At 48.0% G+C, this 18193-nt stretch overlaps 1 protein-coding gene across 1 annotated transcript; it reads left to right on the top strand.

The window, feature by feature from the left end:
* Positions 1-1712: 1712 nt before the first annotated feature.
* On the top strand, positions 1713-17148 carry JOSD1 (Josephin domain containing 1). The gene is made up of 4 exons (XM_054470582.2): positions 1713-2838; positions 13353-13481; positions 13649-13843; positions 14772-17148. The coding sequence occupies exons 1-4, from the start codon at positions 2654-2656 to the stop codon at positions 14869-14871; spliced, it is 609 nt and encodes a 202-aa protein (XP_054326557.1). The 5' UTR covers positions 1713-2653; the 3' UTR covers positions 14872-17148.
* Positions 17149-18193: the final 1045 nt, after the last annotated feature.

The following is an 18193-nucleotide window of genomic DNA, read 5'->3' as shown; positions in this document are numbered from 1 at the left end:
ATAAAAATTAGCCAGGTGTGGTGGGGCATGCCTGTAGTCCCAGCTACTTAGGAGGCTGAGGCAGGAAGATTGCTTGAGCCCAGAGGCTGCGTGGGTGAGCCGCGAACGCACCACTGCACTCCAGCCTGGGAAAGAGAGCAAGACCCTGTCTCAAAAATAAAACCTGGAGGCCGGGCGCAGTGGCTCACGCTTGTAATCCCCAGCACTTTGGGAGGCTGAGGCGGGTGGATCTCAAGAGTTTGAGACTAGCCTGGCCAACATGGTGAAACCCCATCTCTACTAAAAATACAAAAATTAGCCGTGCGTAATGGCAGGAGCCCGTAATCCCAGCTATGCGGGAGGCTGAAACATGAGAATCGTTTGAGTCCAGGAGGTGGAGGTTGCAGTAAGCCAAGATCGCCCAGTTGCAATTCAGCCTGCGCGACAAAAGTGAAACTCCATCTTAAAAAAAAAAAAAAAAAAAGGCCGGGCACGGTGGCTCACTTCTGTAATCCCAACACTTTGGGAGGCCAAAGCGGGTGGATCACCTGAGGTCGGGAGTTCGAGACCAGCCTGACCAACACGAAGAAACCCCGTCTCTACTAAACACAAAATTAGCCGGGCGTGGTGGCGCATGCCTGTAATCCCAGCTACTCGGGAGGCTGAGGCAGGAGAATTGCTTGAACCCGGAAGGCGGAGGTTGCGGTGAGCGGAGATCTTGCCATTGCACTCCAGTCTGGGCAATAAGAGTGAAACTCCGTCTCCTAAAAAACAAAACAAAAAGACTAAATTTAAAGTGCAACAATTTCTTCTCGTTTTTCCAGTTTTACAGAAAACCCAAAAGAAGGGCAGCTAAGGTGGACAATGCCTACCATGCACCCTAAGAGTAGATAAAGGGAAAAAAAATGAAATCCACGTGGGACTGCGAGTAGTTCGCCTTTTCCCGAAGACGCACACAATGCGCTTAGGTATACCTCCCGCGGAGGTCTCTGCAGAGAGGAAAGCCACCGTTAGAAGAGCGGGGAGCCCCCAGGCAAGAAGGCAGTGGCTTGTGTGTAGTGAACCGAAATGCGACACCAAGGAACTGCAACAGGATTCTCCTTTCCACTTGAAATGTGACTCCCAACGAGACACCTACCCTTAGCGCTCCCTGGACAGTGCGGCACGGTCGGGCCCACTAACCAAGGCAATTTGCGCCCGACCCAATCAGCTGCTTCAAAATCCCCCCTGGTGAGCCGCGCGTTAACCACACATAAAACAGTCAATGCAGAAGGAGCGAGAACGTTCGGCCGAAAAGCCCGGCCCAGAGAAGGGAGGGGTGCGGAAAGCCGCGGACTGCAGCCGCTGGCCTGGCTGCCGCCTCGAAACAACGCCCACGCACGGGAAGAAGGGCAGGCTGGCGCCCAGGCAGGACTCCCTCAGGCCGCCCCGCCCGGCCAGGGACCGCGCCGAGCCGAGCGGCTGGACCCCAACCCTGCCGGCCGCCGCCGAGGGCCGCAGCCCGCAGCCCCACACCCACAGCCTCTGCAACACCCCAACCGTTCAACTGCGCCCCTACACGCCCGGCGTCTGCGGCTCCCAGGCCGATGCGGATGACGTCAGACCTACGTCAGGCGTGACGCCACGGCTGGGAGGAGCGAGGACGGCGCGGGAGGGCGTTTCCGGAGCACGCGCCAGGCGGGGCCCGCTGACGTCGGGCTCAGGTGCGCGCGCCCGCCCGCGCGGCCCAGTTGGCGGCCCGCGCTCCAGGTGGCGGCCGGCGGCGGTGAGGGGGCGGTCGGCGGCGAGCGGTCCCGGCGGCGCTGGGGTCTGCGGCCGGGGGCGCGGCGGGAGGGCGTCTGGGCCTGCGCTCACGTGACGGGCGGGGAGGTTTGTGTAGAGCCTGCGAGCCGGGTGGGCGCGGGCCCGGGAGCGCGAGGCTGACTGTCCGGCCCCACCCCTCGCTGGCCAGCCCGTCGCCGCGCGGAACCTTCCCTGCGGCAGGGGCCGGCCCCGCCGCGCACTTCCCGCGCCCGCTCGCAGCTGACCGGAGTTGTCTCCTCCTCCGCAGGGCCGCGGCCAGAGGGCGAGAGTCCGCGCCTTCCGAGGGAGCCGCGCCCTGCGGGCCCCACCGTACCCGGGGGGATGGAGGGCTGCCCCCGAGGCCCCCGCGCGGCTCGCGGTCCCACGCCTGCCGGCCCGCGCTAGCTACTCGACTCGTGCGTTTTATCCGTCACCCAGGCCTTGTCTCCCGAGTCATTGGCGTCGTGGTTCGAAAGAAATGGAAGAAAAGGAGCGATGTGACCGATTCTGTTCGGTCCTCCTGCTTTGAGGCCTGGCGTTTGCAGAGGGAAACAGCAAGAAAATCGTGGGGATTTTGGAGGGGGGTGGGAGGGAAGGGTGGGGAAACGGAAACAAGGTCTTACATTTTATGTGTTTTTTTAAATTCTGCACTTTGACAGTGGTAGCAAAATAAAAGTAATCCAGAAGTTATTTTTCTATTAAGAAGAGAGAAGAGGTGGGTTTTTTTTTCCTTTTGATTCCAATCTTTTCTCCCAGTGACAAAGCATAAATCATGGACACCAGAGAATAAGGTGGACCTCAGGAATCCGGAAAAGACTGAGAAGCTTACATTCTTCCTCTGGAGGGAAGAGTGGGGTGTTTATAGCCATCTTTGGAACCTAAAACAAAAAACATGAGTTGTGTGCCATGGAAAGGAGACAAGGCCAAATCTGAATCATTGGAGCTGCCCCAGGCAGCACCCCCACAAATCTACCATGAGAAACAGCGCAGGGAGCTTTGTGCCCTCCACGCCCTCAATAACGTCTTCCAGGACAGCAATGCCTTCACCCGGGATACGCTGCAAGAGATTTTCCAGAGGTAGGGGACCCTTCTCCTTGGCATCTTGATACTGATATTTCTGGATTTCTGTGGGTGGGGCAGTGTCTCAGCTTCATAAACCTTCAAAGCTGTAGGTATTAGCTAGATGCCGTTAGCAGGTATAAGGGACACAAGACAGGAAAAGATAATCACTACCATTTATCGGGCACTTACTGTGGGCTAGGAAAGTACTCATAGCTTCAGCTGTGTTTTCTTGAGTGATCTGTTGAACAATCCCATGGAATACGTGTTAATACGTGATGTTATTTCCATTTTACTGATGAAGACACATTTAGTTCAGTACCTTGCCCAAGATAACAAAACTTGAAGCTGAGGTTGAATTCTTATGTCTGTGCTGTTGACCACTATGCTATAATGCCTCTAAAGTTCTGCTGCCGAGGAGTTTACATTCTAGAAGTGGGACTAGATACGTACACGTTCAGTCATCTGTCATTAAAGGTGGAATGTGGTGGGTACCACAAGCAAGATGTATACACAATGCTCAGCTTTTGTGTGAGGCCATGTGCTGGCATTAGTGCTGTTGTACATTGCTTTGTGTAGCCCTCCTAACAGTCATTTCACTGCCTGTATTATGCTGATAAACAGGCAGAAAGGTCAGGTAATATGTCCAAATAGCTTCTAAATAGCAAAGCTATAATTTGAAGTTGACTCCGGATCTCTTCTTTCTCCTTTATTCTAGATGGCCTTTCTTACCCACTTAGAACAAATGCCACCCCACAGGTTAATAGAGGTTCAGCTTTTGGCCAAGTGCGGTGTAATCCCAGCACTTTGGGAGGCCGAGGAGGGCGGATCACCTGAGTTCAGGAGTTTGAGACCAGTCTGTCCAACATGGTGGAACCCCGTGTCTAGTAAAAATACAAAAATTAGCCCGGTGTGGTGGTGCACGCCTGTAGTCCCAGCTAGTCGGGAGGCTGAGGCAGGAGAATCGCATAAACCTGGGAAGTGGAGGTTGCAGTGAGCCAAGATTGCACCACTGCACTCCAGCCTGGGTGACAGGTCTCGGAAAAACAAAAAAAGAAGTTCAGCTTTTTTCTCTTTGCTTTGATTTTCTAGAATTACTTTATTAAAACGTTTTGAGAGTCAGTTCTGTGGTGTCTTAATGGACACAACAGCATGTCTGCAGTCCATAGCAACTCAGGTGGTGATCTTGCCTGATGACCCCGACTAGAAAGGGTTAGGTCCACGCAGTCCTCACTGCAGAGAAGCTCAAGCATTCTTCAAGCAGTGCGTATTAGCAATTCCAGAAGACCTTTTTCTTACTCTCTTAGCTTGGAAATGAAATTGTTGCCACATAGGGACCAGAATTACAGCTGGAAGCAACCTATTTGGGGTGATTTGTAAAACACAGGTATGGACCATTTGCCCTGAAAGAGCCAAAGGCCTACTCTTAGAAGAATGTTAATCCCCAGATGCAGACAAAACTATAATGAGAGTAATTATTTTCCAATGCCAGTAGTAACCAGAGTAATGCCTTACCAGAGCAAATATATCATTTGCATCATGGCCATTATCTGGCAGCAAGTAGAATTGACTCTTCAGGACCTGGGGCACTGGGAGATAAAATAATTTGTCTCAGATCATCAGGTCATGTCACTGAAAGGAGGACCCAGTACATGCTTCCTTTTGGCCAGCCATTAGTATTTCTCCTACTCTTAATCAGATATTTGCAAATTATTTCCTGAGCTAAAACTAGGGAGAAGGAAAGGACTCAGGGTGAGTACCTAAATGTGCTTAGTACTTTGTGATATGTACGAACAATCTTGCAACAACCTTATCAGTGATGAACTTAGGAAACTAGGATTCATTTCAGGCGATTTGCCCAGTTTCACCCACTAGTAAATAAATTCCAGAAACAAGATTCTGTGTATCCAGTCACACTCTGGTAGAAAAGTTTTCACTTCTGTACATTTGGCCCCTGATCTGACTATGGGAATAATGATGGGATCACTAACACACATGAACACTTGGTGCAAAGCACCGTTCTGAGTGCTTTCCTTGTGTCCACTCAGTCCTCACACTGATCTTCCAAGATGGATTCTGTTGCTGCCCATTTTTCCAGTTGAGGAAATCATGGCACAGAGAGTTCACAGCTATTGATGGCAGGATTTGGCCCCACGCCTTTTGACTCTAGAACCTGCCCCACTAACCGCTCTCCTGTTTCTCGAGTACTGGAAGCGCCTGTAGAGTGCTATCAGTAGCTGTTCCTCCAGCTGCTGAGCTGGGCCAGCACTGACGTTCTGGACTATGCTCATCAAGCGTGTGTGGATGATAACAGGAGTTTCTCAGCTTTGTTCTCCTGAATACAAGAATGCTAAATATTTGCTAAATGCCCACATGGAACTAAGATCCTATTCCTTGGAAGCTTTAGCGAATTGTACTGCATTCCCCAATTCTAGCAGCATAATATAAAGATCCAAAAAGTGCTGGCAAGCCAGCACATAAGGGCATGTATTCTGTCCCAACTCCAGAAGTGGAATTCTGCATAGAGTATTTTATATTGAAACAATGTATGAGTAGGTAGGAACAAAAAATACAGAAGTGTGAAAGGAATCTAGAGGAAAAAGCAAAGGGAGAAGAGGTGAGGGAGAGAAGATGGAATTTTTTAAACAAACATTGACTAGCTGCCTACAGAGTGCCAGGCACTATGAGGCACCATAGAGAAAACAAGTCGAACAGGCCTCAGCCCCTGAGAAGCACATCTCAGCTATGCTTTAACCAGGCCTTGAGATTAGATTTAAGTGAAGTTAGAACCCTGGCATTCAGAGCAATTAAAAAGTGAAAAGTGATCAATTTGGACTTTAGCAGATATAATTCTATGCTGTTTAAAAGTGTGGCTAGTGAATGGTAGAAATGGGAGAGAAATGTTGATAAGCAGTATTGTTGAGAGGAAGTTCATCCTAGCAGTTGAATTTTAGCCAGAAAAAAGAAGCAAAATACAAAAGCAGGGTGGAGTTTCAATAGAGTTGTGGATATGAGATGATTCATGCTTACAAATGAATAGGAACTCAGAGCTAAGCTAATGACTCAACATGGCGGCAACAAGGACAGGAAGAGAGGAGTCAGGTGTGTCAGAGGCTTGGTCCAGGATTTGAACATAGTGGTAACATCTGCAAAAAGAGGTCATTTGTTTAAAAAGTATCTGTTTTCAACCTGTGAAATTGGAGAAAAGATAAACTGGGCAAGTGTCATCAGTATATATGTATACAGATGTAGATATTAGATCTCATCATTTTATATAAAGAATGTGGGCCAGGCACGGTGGCTCATGCATGTAATCCCAGCATTCTGGGAGGCAGAGGTGGGCACATCACCTGAGGTTAGGAGTTTGAGACCAGCCTGGCCAACATATAGCAAAACCATGTCTCTATTAAAAAATACAAAAATTAGCTGGGCGTGGTGGCGCACGCCTGTAGTCCCAGCTACTCGGGAAACTGAGGCAGGAGACTCGCTTAAACCCGGGAAGTGGAGGTTGCAGTGAGCCAAGATCGCACCACTGTACTGTAGCCTGGGCAACAGAGTGAGACTCCCATCTCTCAAAAAAAAAAAGCGTCTAAGGTTTGAAAAAAAGGGTCATAGAAATCAAATTATATGATGGCAGCTTTGCTAGGTTGTTTTGAAAATGCTCAGGCCTGAAACATTTTCACTAGACTCATCCCAGTTTTTTAGTGATCAGATTCTTACATCTAGCTCTGCATTCCTCTCCCAAATAGGATTTTTCCCCCCACCCGAGACGGAGTCTTGCTCTGTCTGCCTAGGCTGGAGTGCAGTGGCGCGATCTGGGCTCACTGCAGCCTCCGCCTCCCGGATTCAAGGAATCCTCCTGCCTCAGCCTCCTGAGTAGCTGAGGGTATAGACGCCCGCCACCACATCTGGCTAATTTTAGTATTTTTGGTAGAGACAGGGTTTCACTATGTTGGCCAGGCTGGTCTCAAACTCCTGACCTCGTGATCCACCCACCTTGGCCTCCCAAAGTGCTGGGATTACAGGCGTGAGCCACTGCGCCCAGCCTTGGATATTTAATATTAAAATTTAACCACGGCTGGGCTTGGTGGGTTATGCCTGTAATCCCAGCACTTTGGGAGGCCGAGATGGGTGGATGGCTTCAGTCCAGCAGTTTGAGACCAGCCTGGGCAACATAGTGAGACCCTATCTCTACAAAAAATTTAAAAATTAGCTAGGCATGGGGGCTCGCGCCTGTAGTCCAGCTACTTGGGAGGCTGAGATGGGAGGATGGCTTGAGTCCAGGAGGTCGAGGCTGCAGTGAGCCATGTTCGTGCCACTGCATTCCAGCCTGGGCAAAAGAGTGAGACCTTATCTCAAAAAAAAAAAAAAAAAAACTAGGTGAAAAGTAGCTTGGTATCAAGGGAAAAAAATCTAATGAAAGTTGGAAGGGACAAAGAGATTGGGGATATTGGTGAACAATTAACATTCTCTACCACAGAGGGTGACTATTCCAGCCTCCCCATTACATAGTCCCTGAGCAGGTGGAAGGTGCCACATTTAAAAGTGTGGTGGTTATAACTGAGAAAAGTTGTTGTTAAGTATTAACCTCTAGAGACTTGAATTCTCTTGTCCAAGGGCTAGGCAAACACGTAGTAATAATAGCTAACACCTACAGATTACTAATGTGTGCCTAGCTCTTTGACCCATGCCTGATTTAGAAACATCAGGAAGTTCTGAGCCATATTTTCTGATGTCACATCTCTTCAGATCTGATAAGGAAAGAAAGAATTAGGGCGGGGAAAAGAATCTTGATGAAATGTCTCCCATCTCCTTTTTCATTAATATCCAAAATCATCACCATAGTCAGACACAGTGGAAACCACGAGAGGAACAGGGACTTATCTGAGGACACAGACAGCGGGGAGACCTGGACTAGAGCCCGTCTTTTCACTTTTTTTTTGAGACTGAGTCTCTCGCTCTGTTGCCCAGGCTGGATTGCAGTGGCGCGATCTGGGCTCACTGCAAGCTCCGCCTCCTAGGTTCGGGCCATTCTCCTGCCTCAGCCTCCCAAGTAGCTGGGACTACAGGCGCCTGCCACCACGTCCGGCTACTTTTTTGTATTTTTAGTAGAGATGGGGTTTCACCGTGTTAGCCAGGATGGTCTCGACCTCCTGACCTCATGAACCGTCCACCTCGGCCTCCCAGAGTGCTGGGATTACAGGCTTGAGCCACCGCGCCCGGCCCGTCGTTTCACTTTTACGTCACTTCACATCTCATGGCTCTAACCTCTGGCTGTGACGACAGAAGTGAGAGGCTCACTTTGTAGCCCAGAATTTCTGTGGAAATCATTAAGACAGTCCCGAACAGGAGTTTGCCAAGGAGTCTCAAGAATACTTTCCACTGGAATCATCAGGATCCCATGGAACTCAGTGGGACTGGTGTGTTGAAATATCCAGAGCACTGTTCAGTATTGTCTTAGGGTAGAGGCTGACCCTAGCCCTGCCACTCACCACCTGTGCCTGACTATGCAAGTCACCATAACCTTTGCACCTCAGCTTCCATGTTTATGGTATCTCAAGATGGCTGGAAGTGATAAAGCCCATAAAAGCAGCTAACACAGTGGCCACTTGATTACTGTTAAAAGTACAAGAAAGTGCTGGTGTGGTGAATACACTAGGTGGGCCCCACTTATTCAAATGACCATTCCTCTAGAATGAGATGGAAGCTACTCAACATTTCCTGTATTCAAATTGCCCAGAGTGTGAGTTGCCAGTGCCTAGCTGTGAGGGATATAGAGTAAAAAACTATCCAGGGATTTAGTGTTTGATTGAACATATATGAAATAACTGAATTCTCCAACAGTCCTATAAAATAGTAATTATTTCCATTTTCACAGGCAAGGTAACAGGCATGGAGATTAAACCCCACAGTTAGTGTTGATGGTGCTAGGATATGAACTCAGATATGTATGGTCCTCCCTCCCTCCTTTTTCACAGAGGATCCAGGGAAGAGCCTATGGAAGAGATAGGGTGTGAAGAAGCTGTAGGATTTGGCTTGGAACAGGAAATAGGATAAAAGAATAGAGGCTGCTGGGCACAGTGGCTCAAGAGGGAGGCTGAGACAGGAGAATCAGTTGAGCCCAGGAGTTTGGGGCTACGGTGAGCCACAGTCCAGCCTAGGTGTATTACCAGCCACTGTAATCCAGCCTAGGTGACAGAGGAAGAAAAAAATAGAATAAAGGCCATATGATCATGGTGCCTAAAGTGCACTAAGCCCAGTGAGAGGGATATAGCTGGCCAAGTGGGGCCAGGAAGTGTAGAACTGGCCAGCCAGGCAGTTGGTACCATTGTCAGTTCCTGTATATACAAGGGGAAGTGAATTGATGCCTCGGTGAATTTGGCAGGAACATAGAGGCTGAATTGGTGGAAGGAGCGCTTGGAAGCAAAGTGATCAATTTAGGAATCTGTTTCAAAAGTCAAGGTGTGAGGTGAGGAGCCTCTGGTTAGGAGAGAGATGGAGTGGTAATAGGAAAGGATTTGAATCCAAGACAGAAGATGAAGGACAGGGAAGAAAGATCATTGGAACGCTAGTTCTGTAAGGTACACTTCAAAACAAATGTGTGGTCAAATTTGTTTGGAAACTGAAGCATATTTTATAATCCCCTTTCCTTGAGACTCAAGGTGAAGATTAGCATGTTAGGGACTCCAAGAATTCTGCAGGAAACCCATTTACCTACTTGGTTCATTCAGCTGTTATTGTATTGGATGTCTTCTGGGATCCTCTGTTAATGAACATGGAAATGGCATCTCCAGGAGCACCCTTGGGAAGCGCTGCTCTAAGGTTTGAGCCTGGTAGGGAGTTAGATGGTGAATGAGGTGGAAGACTCAGCATTTTCATTGTTGGAGCCTTCATTCATGTACTGGTCAGAGACTTCAATGAAAGGACAAGAAGCTATTAGAAACTTGGGAAGGGGAAAGGAACCAATTATATCTGGGGCTAGGCCTTCTTTCATATGTGTTCTGTTCTCTTTTTTTCTTTTTTTTTTTTTTGTTTTTTTTTTTGAGACAGAGTTTTGCTCTTGTTGCCAGGCTGGAGTGCAATGGCATGATCTCGGCTCACTGCAACCTCTGCCTCCTGGGTTCAAGCAGTTCTCCTACCTCAGCCTCCGAAGTAGCTGGGATTACAGGCGCCTGCCACCACACCTGGCTAATTTTTTGTGTGTTTTTAGTAGAGATGGGGTTTCACTATGTTGGCCAAGCTGGTCTCAAACTCCTGGCCTCAAGTGATCCTCCCACCTCGGCCTCCCAAAGTGCTGGGATAACAGGCGTGAGCCACTGCACCTGGCAATGTGTTCTCATTTAATCCAAATGTGCAAGAACCCATGGAGAGCCTTTGTCTTTTTAAGCTATGTTTCAGCCCCAGTCCTCAGGGATGTAGCTGGCCTCTCCTCTTTTCAAGCCCCCATCCCCTGCCACTCTGATTCTTGGGTCCTTGCTGTAAGACAACAAGCGTAACTTTGGATTCAAATGAATCCACGGTGGAATCCTAGTTCTGTCACTTGTAAGTGCTCATGGGCAGGTCAGTTAAAACCACCAAACGTCAGTTTTATGGACCTATACGATAGAAATAATTCATATCCTCATAGGTTTGTTGTGAAGATTAAATGAAATGCAAATTAAAGTACTTTATCATAGTGCTTGGCACAGAGGTTTTTCAATAAGTGATAGTTATTATTACAGGTAAGATAAAGTTTGGTTGCAGATTTGTTTGCTAGCCCTGGAGATGAGCATGTAAGCCCTTTTAAGAGTCAGTTACTAATGTTTACAGGGAAAGAGAAGGATAACAAAAATAAACACTGAACATTTCAGCAAACATTCCTTGAGCACCTGTCTTGTGCCAGGCACTCTTTAGGCCTTAGCAGTGTAGCATTCACAGATAGTCAAGGCCCCTGCTGTCAGTCTAGTGTAGAAAAACAGACCAATGAGAAACACATCTGGTAGTGACAGGGCTGTAATTAAATCAAAAGGTTGATGTGAGGTAGTGACTGGGAGAAACTTACGGTTGGGTGGTCAAGAAAAGGCCTCTCCGGAGGTTGTAGTAAGCTGAGATCGCTCCATTGCACTCCAGCCTGGGCGACAGAGCCAGACTCTGTCTCAAAAAAAGAAAAAGAAAAGAAAAGGCCTCTCTATGGCAGTAACATTTGACACCCAAACAATAAGGAACTACAGAAAGAACATTCTAGACAGCGGGAACAGTGAGTGCATGAGTGCACAGTGAGAAAAAGAGCTTTGTTTTTAGGGAACAGTAAGAAGGTCAGTGTAATAAAAGGTAAGAGATGAGATCTGCAGGACCTTGAGGGCCTTGCACGCCAAAGGAAGTAGTTTAGAGTGTATTTCAGTGCTTTAGGTGCCATCAGAAGGTTTTAAGCAGTGGCAGGAGTATGTTTGTTGTTTTTAATTTTAGGGTTTTTTTTTGTTTTTTTTTTTTGAGACAGGGTCTTACTCTATCACCCAGGCTGGAGTGCAGTCATGGCTCCCCACAGCCTTGACTTCCCTGGCTCAGGTGATCTTCCCACCTCAGCCTCCCGAGTAGCTGGGACCACAGGCACATGCCACCGTGCCCACCTAGTTTTTGTATTTTTTGCAGAGACAGTGTTTTGCCATGTTGCCCAAGCTGGTCTCTAACTCCCAGGCTCAAGCGATCCTCCCACCTTGGCCTCCCAAAGTGCTGGGATTGCAGGTGTGAGCCGCCACTCCCGGCCAGGAGCATGGGGTTTGGTTTGGTTTTGTTTGTTTTTTGAGACGGAGTCTCGCTCTGTCACCCAGGCTGGATGCAGTGGTACAGTCTTGGCTCACTGCAGCCTCTGCCTCCTACGTTCAAGCAGTTCGCTGCCTCAGGCTCCTGAGTAGTTGAGACTACAGGCATGCACCACCACGCCTGGCTAATTTTTGTATTTTTAGTAGAGACGGGGTTTCACCATGTTACCCAGGCTGGTCTTGAACTCCTGAGCTCAAGTGATCTGCCCACCTCAGCCTCCCAGAGTGCTGGCATTACAAGCATGAGCGACCGTGCCTGGCCAGGAGTATGTTTTATATTTGAAAAATACCAGTATTGCTGGGTTCAGTGGCTCACACCTGTAATCCCAGTACTTTGGGAGGCTGAGGCGGGTGGATCACAAGGTTAGAAGTTCGAGACCAACCAGCCTGGCCAACATAGTGAAAGCCCATCTCAACTAAAAATACAAAAATTAGGTGGGCATGGTGGCGGGCGCCTGTAATCCCAGCTACTTGGGAGGCTAAGGCAGGAGAATCACTTGAACCCAGGAGACGGAGGTTGCAGTGAGCTGAGATCGCGCCATCGCACTCCAGCCTGGGCGACAGAGCAAGACTCCAACTCAAAAAAAAAGAAAAAAAAAAACCAGTATTTTTGCTGTGCACAGAAAAATTTTTAAAATACTTTACAAGATTTCTTAAGTTTTTTAGAGTTGACACCCTTGGCCTAACGTCTTGACTCTTTTCTGGAGATGGCATTTAGTAGCCTCTTGATCATGCACTTTATGTCCTGAGGAACTCGCCACACTTCCCTTTCTCCCCTTCACACGAGGCCCAAAGGTATGCCCCTTGAACCCTTCCTTCAAAACGGCCTTTCCTCAGCTCCTGGCCTGACAAGTTGATGAAAGCAAAATAATAGAATTAGAAATGCCTTCAGCATGGACCTTGTCTTGAAATACAGACTGGCTAAAGAAACCTGGAAGTAAATGGCTTCAAGCTGGGTGGGGAAACCAGTGCTGCAGCTGAGTTTTGTTTGCCTGGCACAAATTTTTTTTCAGTTGATTTATTGGGTATTTTAAGAAAAATTTATTCAAGTAACACACACACACACACACAAACACACACACACACACCCCTTTTAGGTGGGTCATGCACACACACACACACACACACACACACACACCCCCTTTAGGTGGGACACACACACACACACACACACACACACACACACACACACACACACACACACACACACACACACACACACACACCCACACACCCACACACACACCCCCTTTAGGTGGGTCATGCATTCCAGTAGGCCTCACTACTTTTTCTTTCCTTATATCCAACCCCAGTTTATACATTTATGTCACCTGTCTAGGCTCCTGTGTGCCTTTGAGTATTTAATGATTAATGATTACCAAGTTTGCAGGCCTTAACTAGAAAGCAGGAGTGACACCAGTTACTATCCATGCAAATGAAAAGATTGAATCTTATTTTCCAATGTTAAAAAAAAAAAAAAAAAAGCTTGCATGAGGCAGGAAGATCAGTATCAGCAGGAAGAGCAGAAAGGCTGCAGGAGGCTGGGATTTCATAAGTGAGTCTCCTTCATGGAACACTTACAAAATACTTAGGTAGAAGCTGGGGAAATTGCACTTGAATGTGGGGAAACTAACTTCCAGGGGCAGTGATGTAAAGTGCTCTCCGTCCCTGGTAGTGCGGGGTCAGGGGTTAGGCAGCCAGCAAGTCTCAGCCCTCCTCTTTTCACATTGGTAGGTTGTCTCCAAACACCATGGTGACACCTCACAAGAAGAGCATGCTGGGAAATGGCAACTACGATGTGAATGTCATTATGGCAGCACTTCAGACCAAAGGCTATGAAGCTGTTTGGTGGGACAAGCGCAGGTAATCTGAATCAGGCTTGACTTGATGGAGAACAGCACAGTTGTGGTATAAGCTTTTAGTACTTGGGCTCATGGAATGGGTGGGGAGGTAGCCAGTTGTGGTATTACAGCCAGGGAACCTTGGAAAATGGGCTGCCTCAGAGCCTGCCAACCATTTCTCCCCTGCAGGGATGTCGGTGTCATTGCCCTCACTAACGTCATGGGCTTCATCATGAATCTGCCCTCCAGCCTATGCTGGGGTCCACTGAAACTGCCCCTCAAAAGGCAGCACTGGATCTGTGTTCGAGAGGTGGGAGGGGCCTACTACAACCTCGACTCCAAACTCAAGATGCCCGAGTGGATTGGAGGCGAGAGCGAGCTCAGGTAATCGGCACCTTTTGTGACTAAGTTGCTAGGCTGCTTCATATGTTGGGGGCACTGAGCTCATCTCTGGTTATTTGACAAAGGAAATGAAATTCCTGTGCCCTTGGATTCTCTCCCTGCCTTAGAATCATAGTGTCTTGGACCTGACCTTAATCTTCGATGGCCCATCAGTACTTTTAAGTCCTTTTGGTAGGGAAGATGCACAGCCTGGGATACCAGCCTTCTAGTCTGGTGGGGCTGGCATTGTAACGTTCTCTCCATTTAAGACAACTGAGACAGCGTAGTTGCCAGTTCATAGAAAGGAAGACAAACATTCAGGCCAGGGAGGACTGAATTTCCCCAGGACCAAAGAACATTTGTAAAAGTTCTTTAGAGGCGATTGCTCACGCCTATAATCCCAGCACTTTGGGAGGCCAAGGCAGGTGGATCACCTGAGGTCAGGAGTTCGAGACCAGCCTGGTCAACACGGTGAAACTCTGTCTCTACTAAAAATACAAAAATTAGCCAGGCTTGGTGGCGGGTGCCTGTAATCCCAGCTGGTCAGGAGGCTGAGGCAGGAGAATCGATTGAACCCGGGAGGCGGAGGTTGCAGTGAGCCGAGATCATGCCATTGCACTCCAGCCCAGGCGACAAGAGCAAAACTCTGTCTCCAAACAAACCAAAAAAAAGTCCTTTATATACTTTGGGTACTGTTATTCACAGATCCAGCTACTGTTGGCAGTAACTACAAGGATGAGCAAAATTCAGGTTGGAATTTTAACTGGCTAGATTGGAGGGTAACCAAATGTGGAACCCTCCAAAACCAGATGACTACAGGGATATGTTTTGGACTGCCAAGGGTATAGTGAGGTTTCAGGTGACTTTGTGGTCCTGAGACTGGAATTTGCAAGTTGCCAGCATTTCATTTTCTCTCTCTCTTTTTCCATAGGAAGTTTCTAAAACATCATTTGCGAGGAAAGAACTGTGAACTCCTGCTGGTGGTACCAGAAGAGGTAGAGGCTCATCAGAGTTGGAGGACCGATGTGTAACAGTTCTGCCCAACCTCCCTCTCGCCTCAGCCCCTTCAGTCCTCTGTGACGTGCTGTGGCCTCTACAGTGGGTCTGCCCTTGCCACTTCCCCAAACATCTCATCAGGTTTTTCCCCTTCAGATCTGACAGTGCAATAGGACAGACGTGTGGACTGTTATAAGAACTACCCAGTGTTTTGTTCCTGGGCAAGGAAGGTAGAAGTTCTGTGCACTCAAGGCCAGTGGTCACAAACCCTTGTTTTAAGAGACAGAGGAGAAAGTGGAGCGGGGAGGGAATCCTAGCTTATTTTCCCTTTTCTATGAGGACTTGACACAGGTTCTACTGAGTTGTCACTGCTGCTCCAGACTCACCTAGAGATGCTGCCTCCACTTTCCATCCTGTCTGGGTCTGAAAACAGTGGGTCTGAAGATAGTGCACACAAACCCCATGTGACTGGTTTGAAGGACCCAGAACATAAAGGTCTCTCAGGAAACCATGTCCAAAACCCTAGCAGCGGTACAGCATGCTGTCTCCAACCCTTATCCCCAGGTTTAAGGGTGGTTTATGGTCATACGTGGAGGTTTTTTGTTGTTGTTGTTTTTTGAGACTGAGTTTCACTCTTGTTGCCCAGGCTGGAGTGCAATGGCACCATCTCGGCTCACTGCAACCTCTGCCTCCTGGTTCAAGCGATTCTCTGGCCTCAGCTTCCCGAGTAGCTGGGATTACAGGCGCCTGCCACCACGCCTGGCTAATTTTGTATTTTTAGTAGAGACGGGGTTTCTCCATGTTGGTCAGGCTGGTCTCAAACTCCCGACCTCAGGTGATCTGCCCGCCTTGGCCTCCCAAAGTGCTGGGATTACAGGCGTGAGCCACCGCACCCGGCAGTGTTTTATAATGAAAAATTAACTAATATTCTAGTATGAAGTGAGTAGGATACCGAACAGGATGTGGCTAAAGCCAAACTGGGACAGCCATGGGGTGGCTTGGTTTCTTCACTTCAATGTTGTCCCTACCATTTCGCAACATTGATTTAGGAGGCTCTGGGACAAAAGAGAAGCCAAAGAGCAGTTTTCCCAGTTCACTCACTCTGGCAAAATCAGAAAAAAAAAGTCTGCCTTTGACATCAAATTCCACTAATTTGGGGCAGAGTTGGGTGAGGAAAGTATTGTGAAGACAAGCTTCTTGGAGTAGGGGCAGCCACAATTCAGTAGACACTCTAGGCTCGGAGGCTGCCACTATAGTGCCAAGCTCAGGTTGGGTGGTTCTGTGCTGTATGGATGGAATAGGACCTGGGCTGGTCATCTTCATGTTGTTTCCTCTATCAATGGAAGTTCAACCCGCCCCTACCTCTTCAAATAGTTGTAGGCCACTTTTCTCTTGTAACTTTGGAAAACAAAAGAGGAGAAATAAGTATCATACCATACACGTGTCTCCAAAGTGGATGTGGTTGCCTCAAGGCAGGTGGGCAGGCAGGGGTGACCCGCTGGCCCTCAGATCAATGGTCTTGGCAGGTCTGAGAGCTGCTCCACTGGCCAGACTTCTCTCCAGCAGCAAAGCCAGCCTGGGGCTTGCATGTTGATCCTGAGCAAGCTTAACGGGGTGAAGCTGGGCTTTCTCCCCCCTGTGACTGGAGTGCATGTTGACACCAGCACTTTTTCTGTACATGTGTCTTCAATCCAACAAGGCCGTTTTTTTTATGCTGAGTAACAGGCCACCACGCGGCTACTGCATTATATCTTCTCAGCAACCGGCTGCAGTCTCTTCTGCACCATTTTCTACACCAGACCTGCTTGGCACCACAGGGAGCTCTTTTCCCGCCCTGCACAATGACATTCCAACCACCACCAGCCAGACGTTACAGCCAACCTTGCTGAGTGTCACAAGCCGGACCTTGGGGCCACTGGCACTGTCAGATAGTAAGCCATTTCTTGGGTAGAGGAGGAAACTCCTCTCCACAAATCCGCTTAGGCCTGTGCAAATGGCACTTGAAAGAGTCCCCATGCACTTGGAGTCCATGAGCCAATGGGATATGCAAAGACGCTTAAACATTTCAGGGCTGGTTTCTCTGTTCATATCCAATTCTGGTGCTTAGGAACAGGGACCCATGCTGACGCCCAAGGGCAAAAAGCCCCACTTCCTTTAAGGAAGTGAACAGGCCTGACCCTGATGCCCAATAATGGGCAACCCTAGGCTTTTTGTTTTTCTTGCTTTTATTCCTTTTTGTTGTTGGCCTTGTGCTGGGTTTGTTTACAAAAGATGTATTTTGTTTAACCAAATATTAAAAATGGAAAACTCCATATATGTCTCCTTGTCTGCCTGAATTCTATAATTGTGTAAAGAAAAATAAACTTTAGTATGATGCTGTTTTAAAAGGAATTCATTGCCAGCGTAAGTCATCTTTTAGAGATATATCATGCTTTGATTAAATCTTTCACCTGAGAAATCCAGACAAAATAGTCACTGAAATGGGATTTGGTTCAAAAGATGTCCCCAAGACATTTTTCAGTCTATTTTAATTTATAAAAACTAATCTTGACAATTTGAAGAATCCACCTAAGTACAAGTTTGTACCACACTGGTGACTAGTGTTTTTCCCTAGTTAACAAGTGAAAGATCATGTATCTACCCAGCGGGCCTGGGTCCAGCCTCACCATTCCGAGTGCACAGCAGCAGTGTTCTGTAGTTGGACTGGCTGGATTTGAATCCAGGTCTAGCACTTAAACTCTGCGGCCTTAAGCAGTTACCTTTCTGTGGCTGTTTCCTCTTCTGTAAAATGGGAACAATACCACCTAGATTGTAGTGTTGGTTGATCTGATAAACACACAAAAGGCTTACTCTGGCTGGGCGTGGTGGGTGACGCCTATAATCCCAGCAGTTTGAGAGGCTGGAAGCGGGTGGATGGCTAGAACTCAGGAGTTCAAGACTATCTGGGGCAACAAGGCGAAACCCTGACTACCAAAAATAAAAGAAACTAGCTGGGCATGGTGGCATGTACCTGTAGTCTTAGCTACCCAGGAGGCCAAGTTGGAGGGGAGGTAGAGGTTGCAGTTAACCCAAATGACACCACTGTACTCCAGTGAGACCTGGTCTCAGGCAAAAAAAAAAAAAATTCTGTCCCCCTCCCCTATTCCCCAGAAATCAGTATTATGTTATTCCCTACAAATACTTTATAATTACACAGTGTCATTATAGACTAAAGAAGTACATAGACCCAATCCTTTGTTCTAGGCCGATGGATCTCAAAGTGACTGCCTAAATTCAGGGAAAAGATTGCTATGAAGTACTAAAAATGAATTTTTTCACTTTTGGAAACAATTTGGGCCTATGGCTGTTAAGATGGAG

The sequence above is a fragment of the Pongo pygmaeus genome, chromosome 23, assembly GCF_028885625.2.
Source record: "Pongo pygmaeus isolate AG05252 chromosome 23, NHGRI_mPonPyg2-v2.0_pri, whole genome shotgun sequence".
Taxonomy (NCBI): domain Eukaryota; kingdom Metazoa; phylum Chordata; class Mammalia; order Primates; family Hominidae; genus Pongo; species Pongo pygmaeus.
Note: the sequence above shows the minus strand (reverse complement) of the source record. Positions and strands in the feature narration are given on the sequence as shown.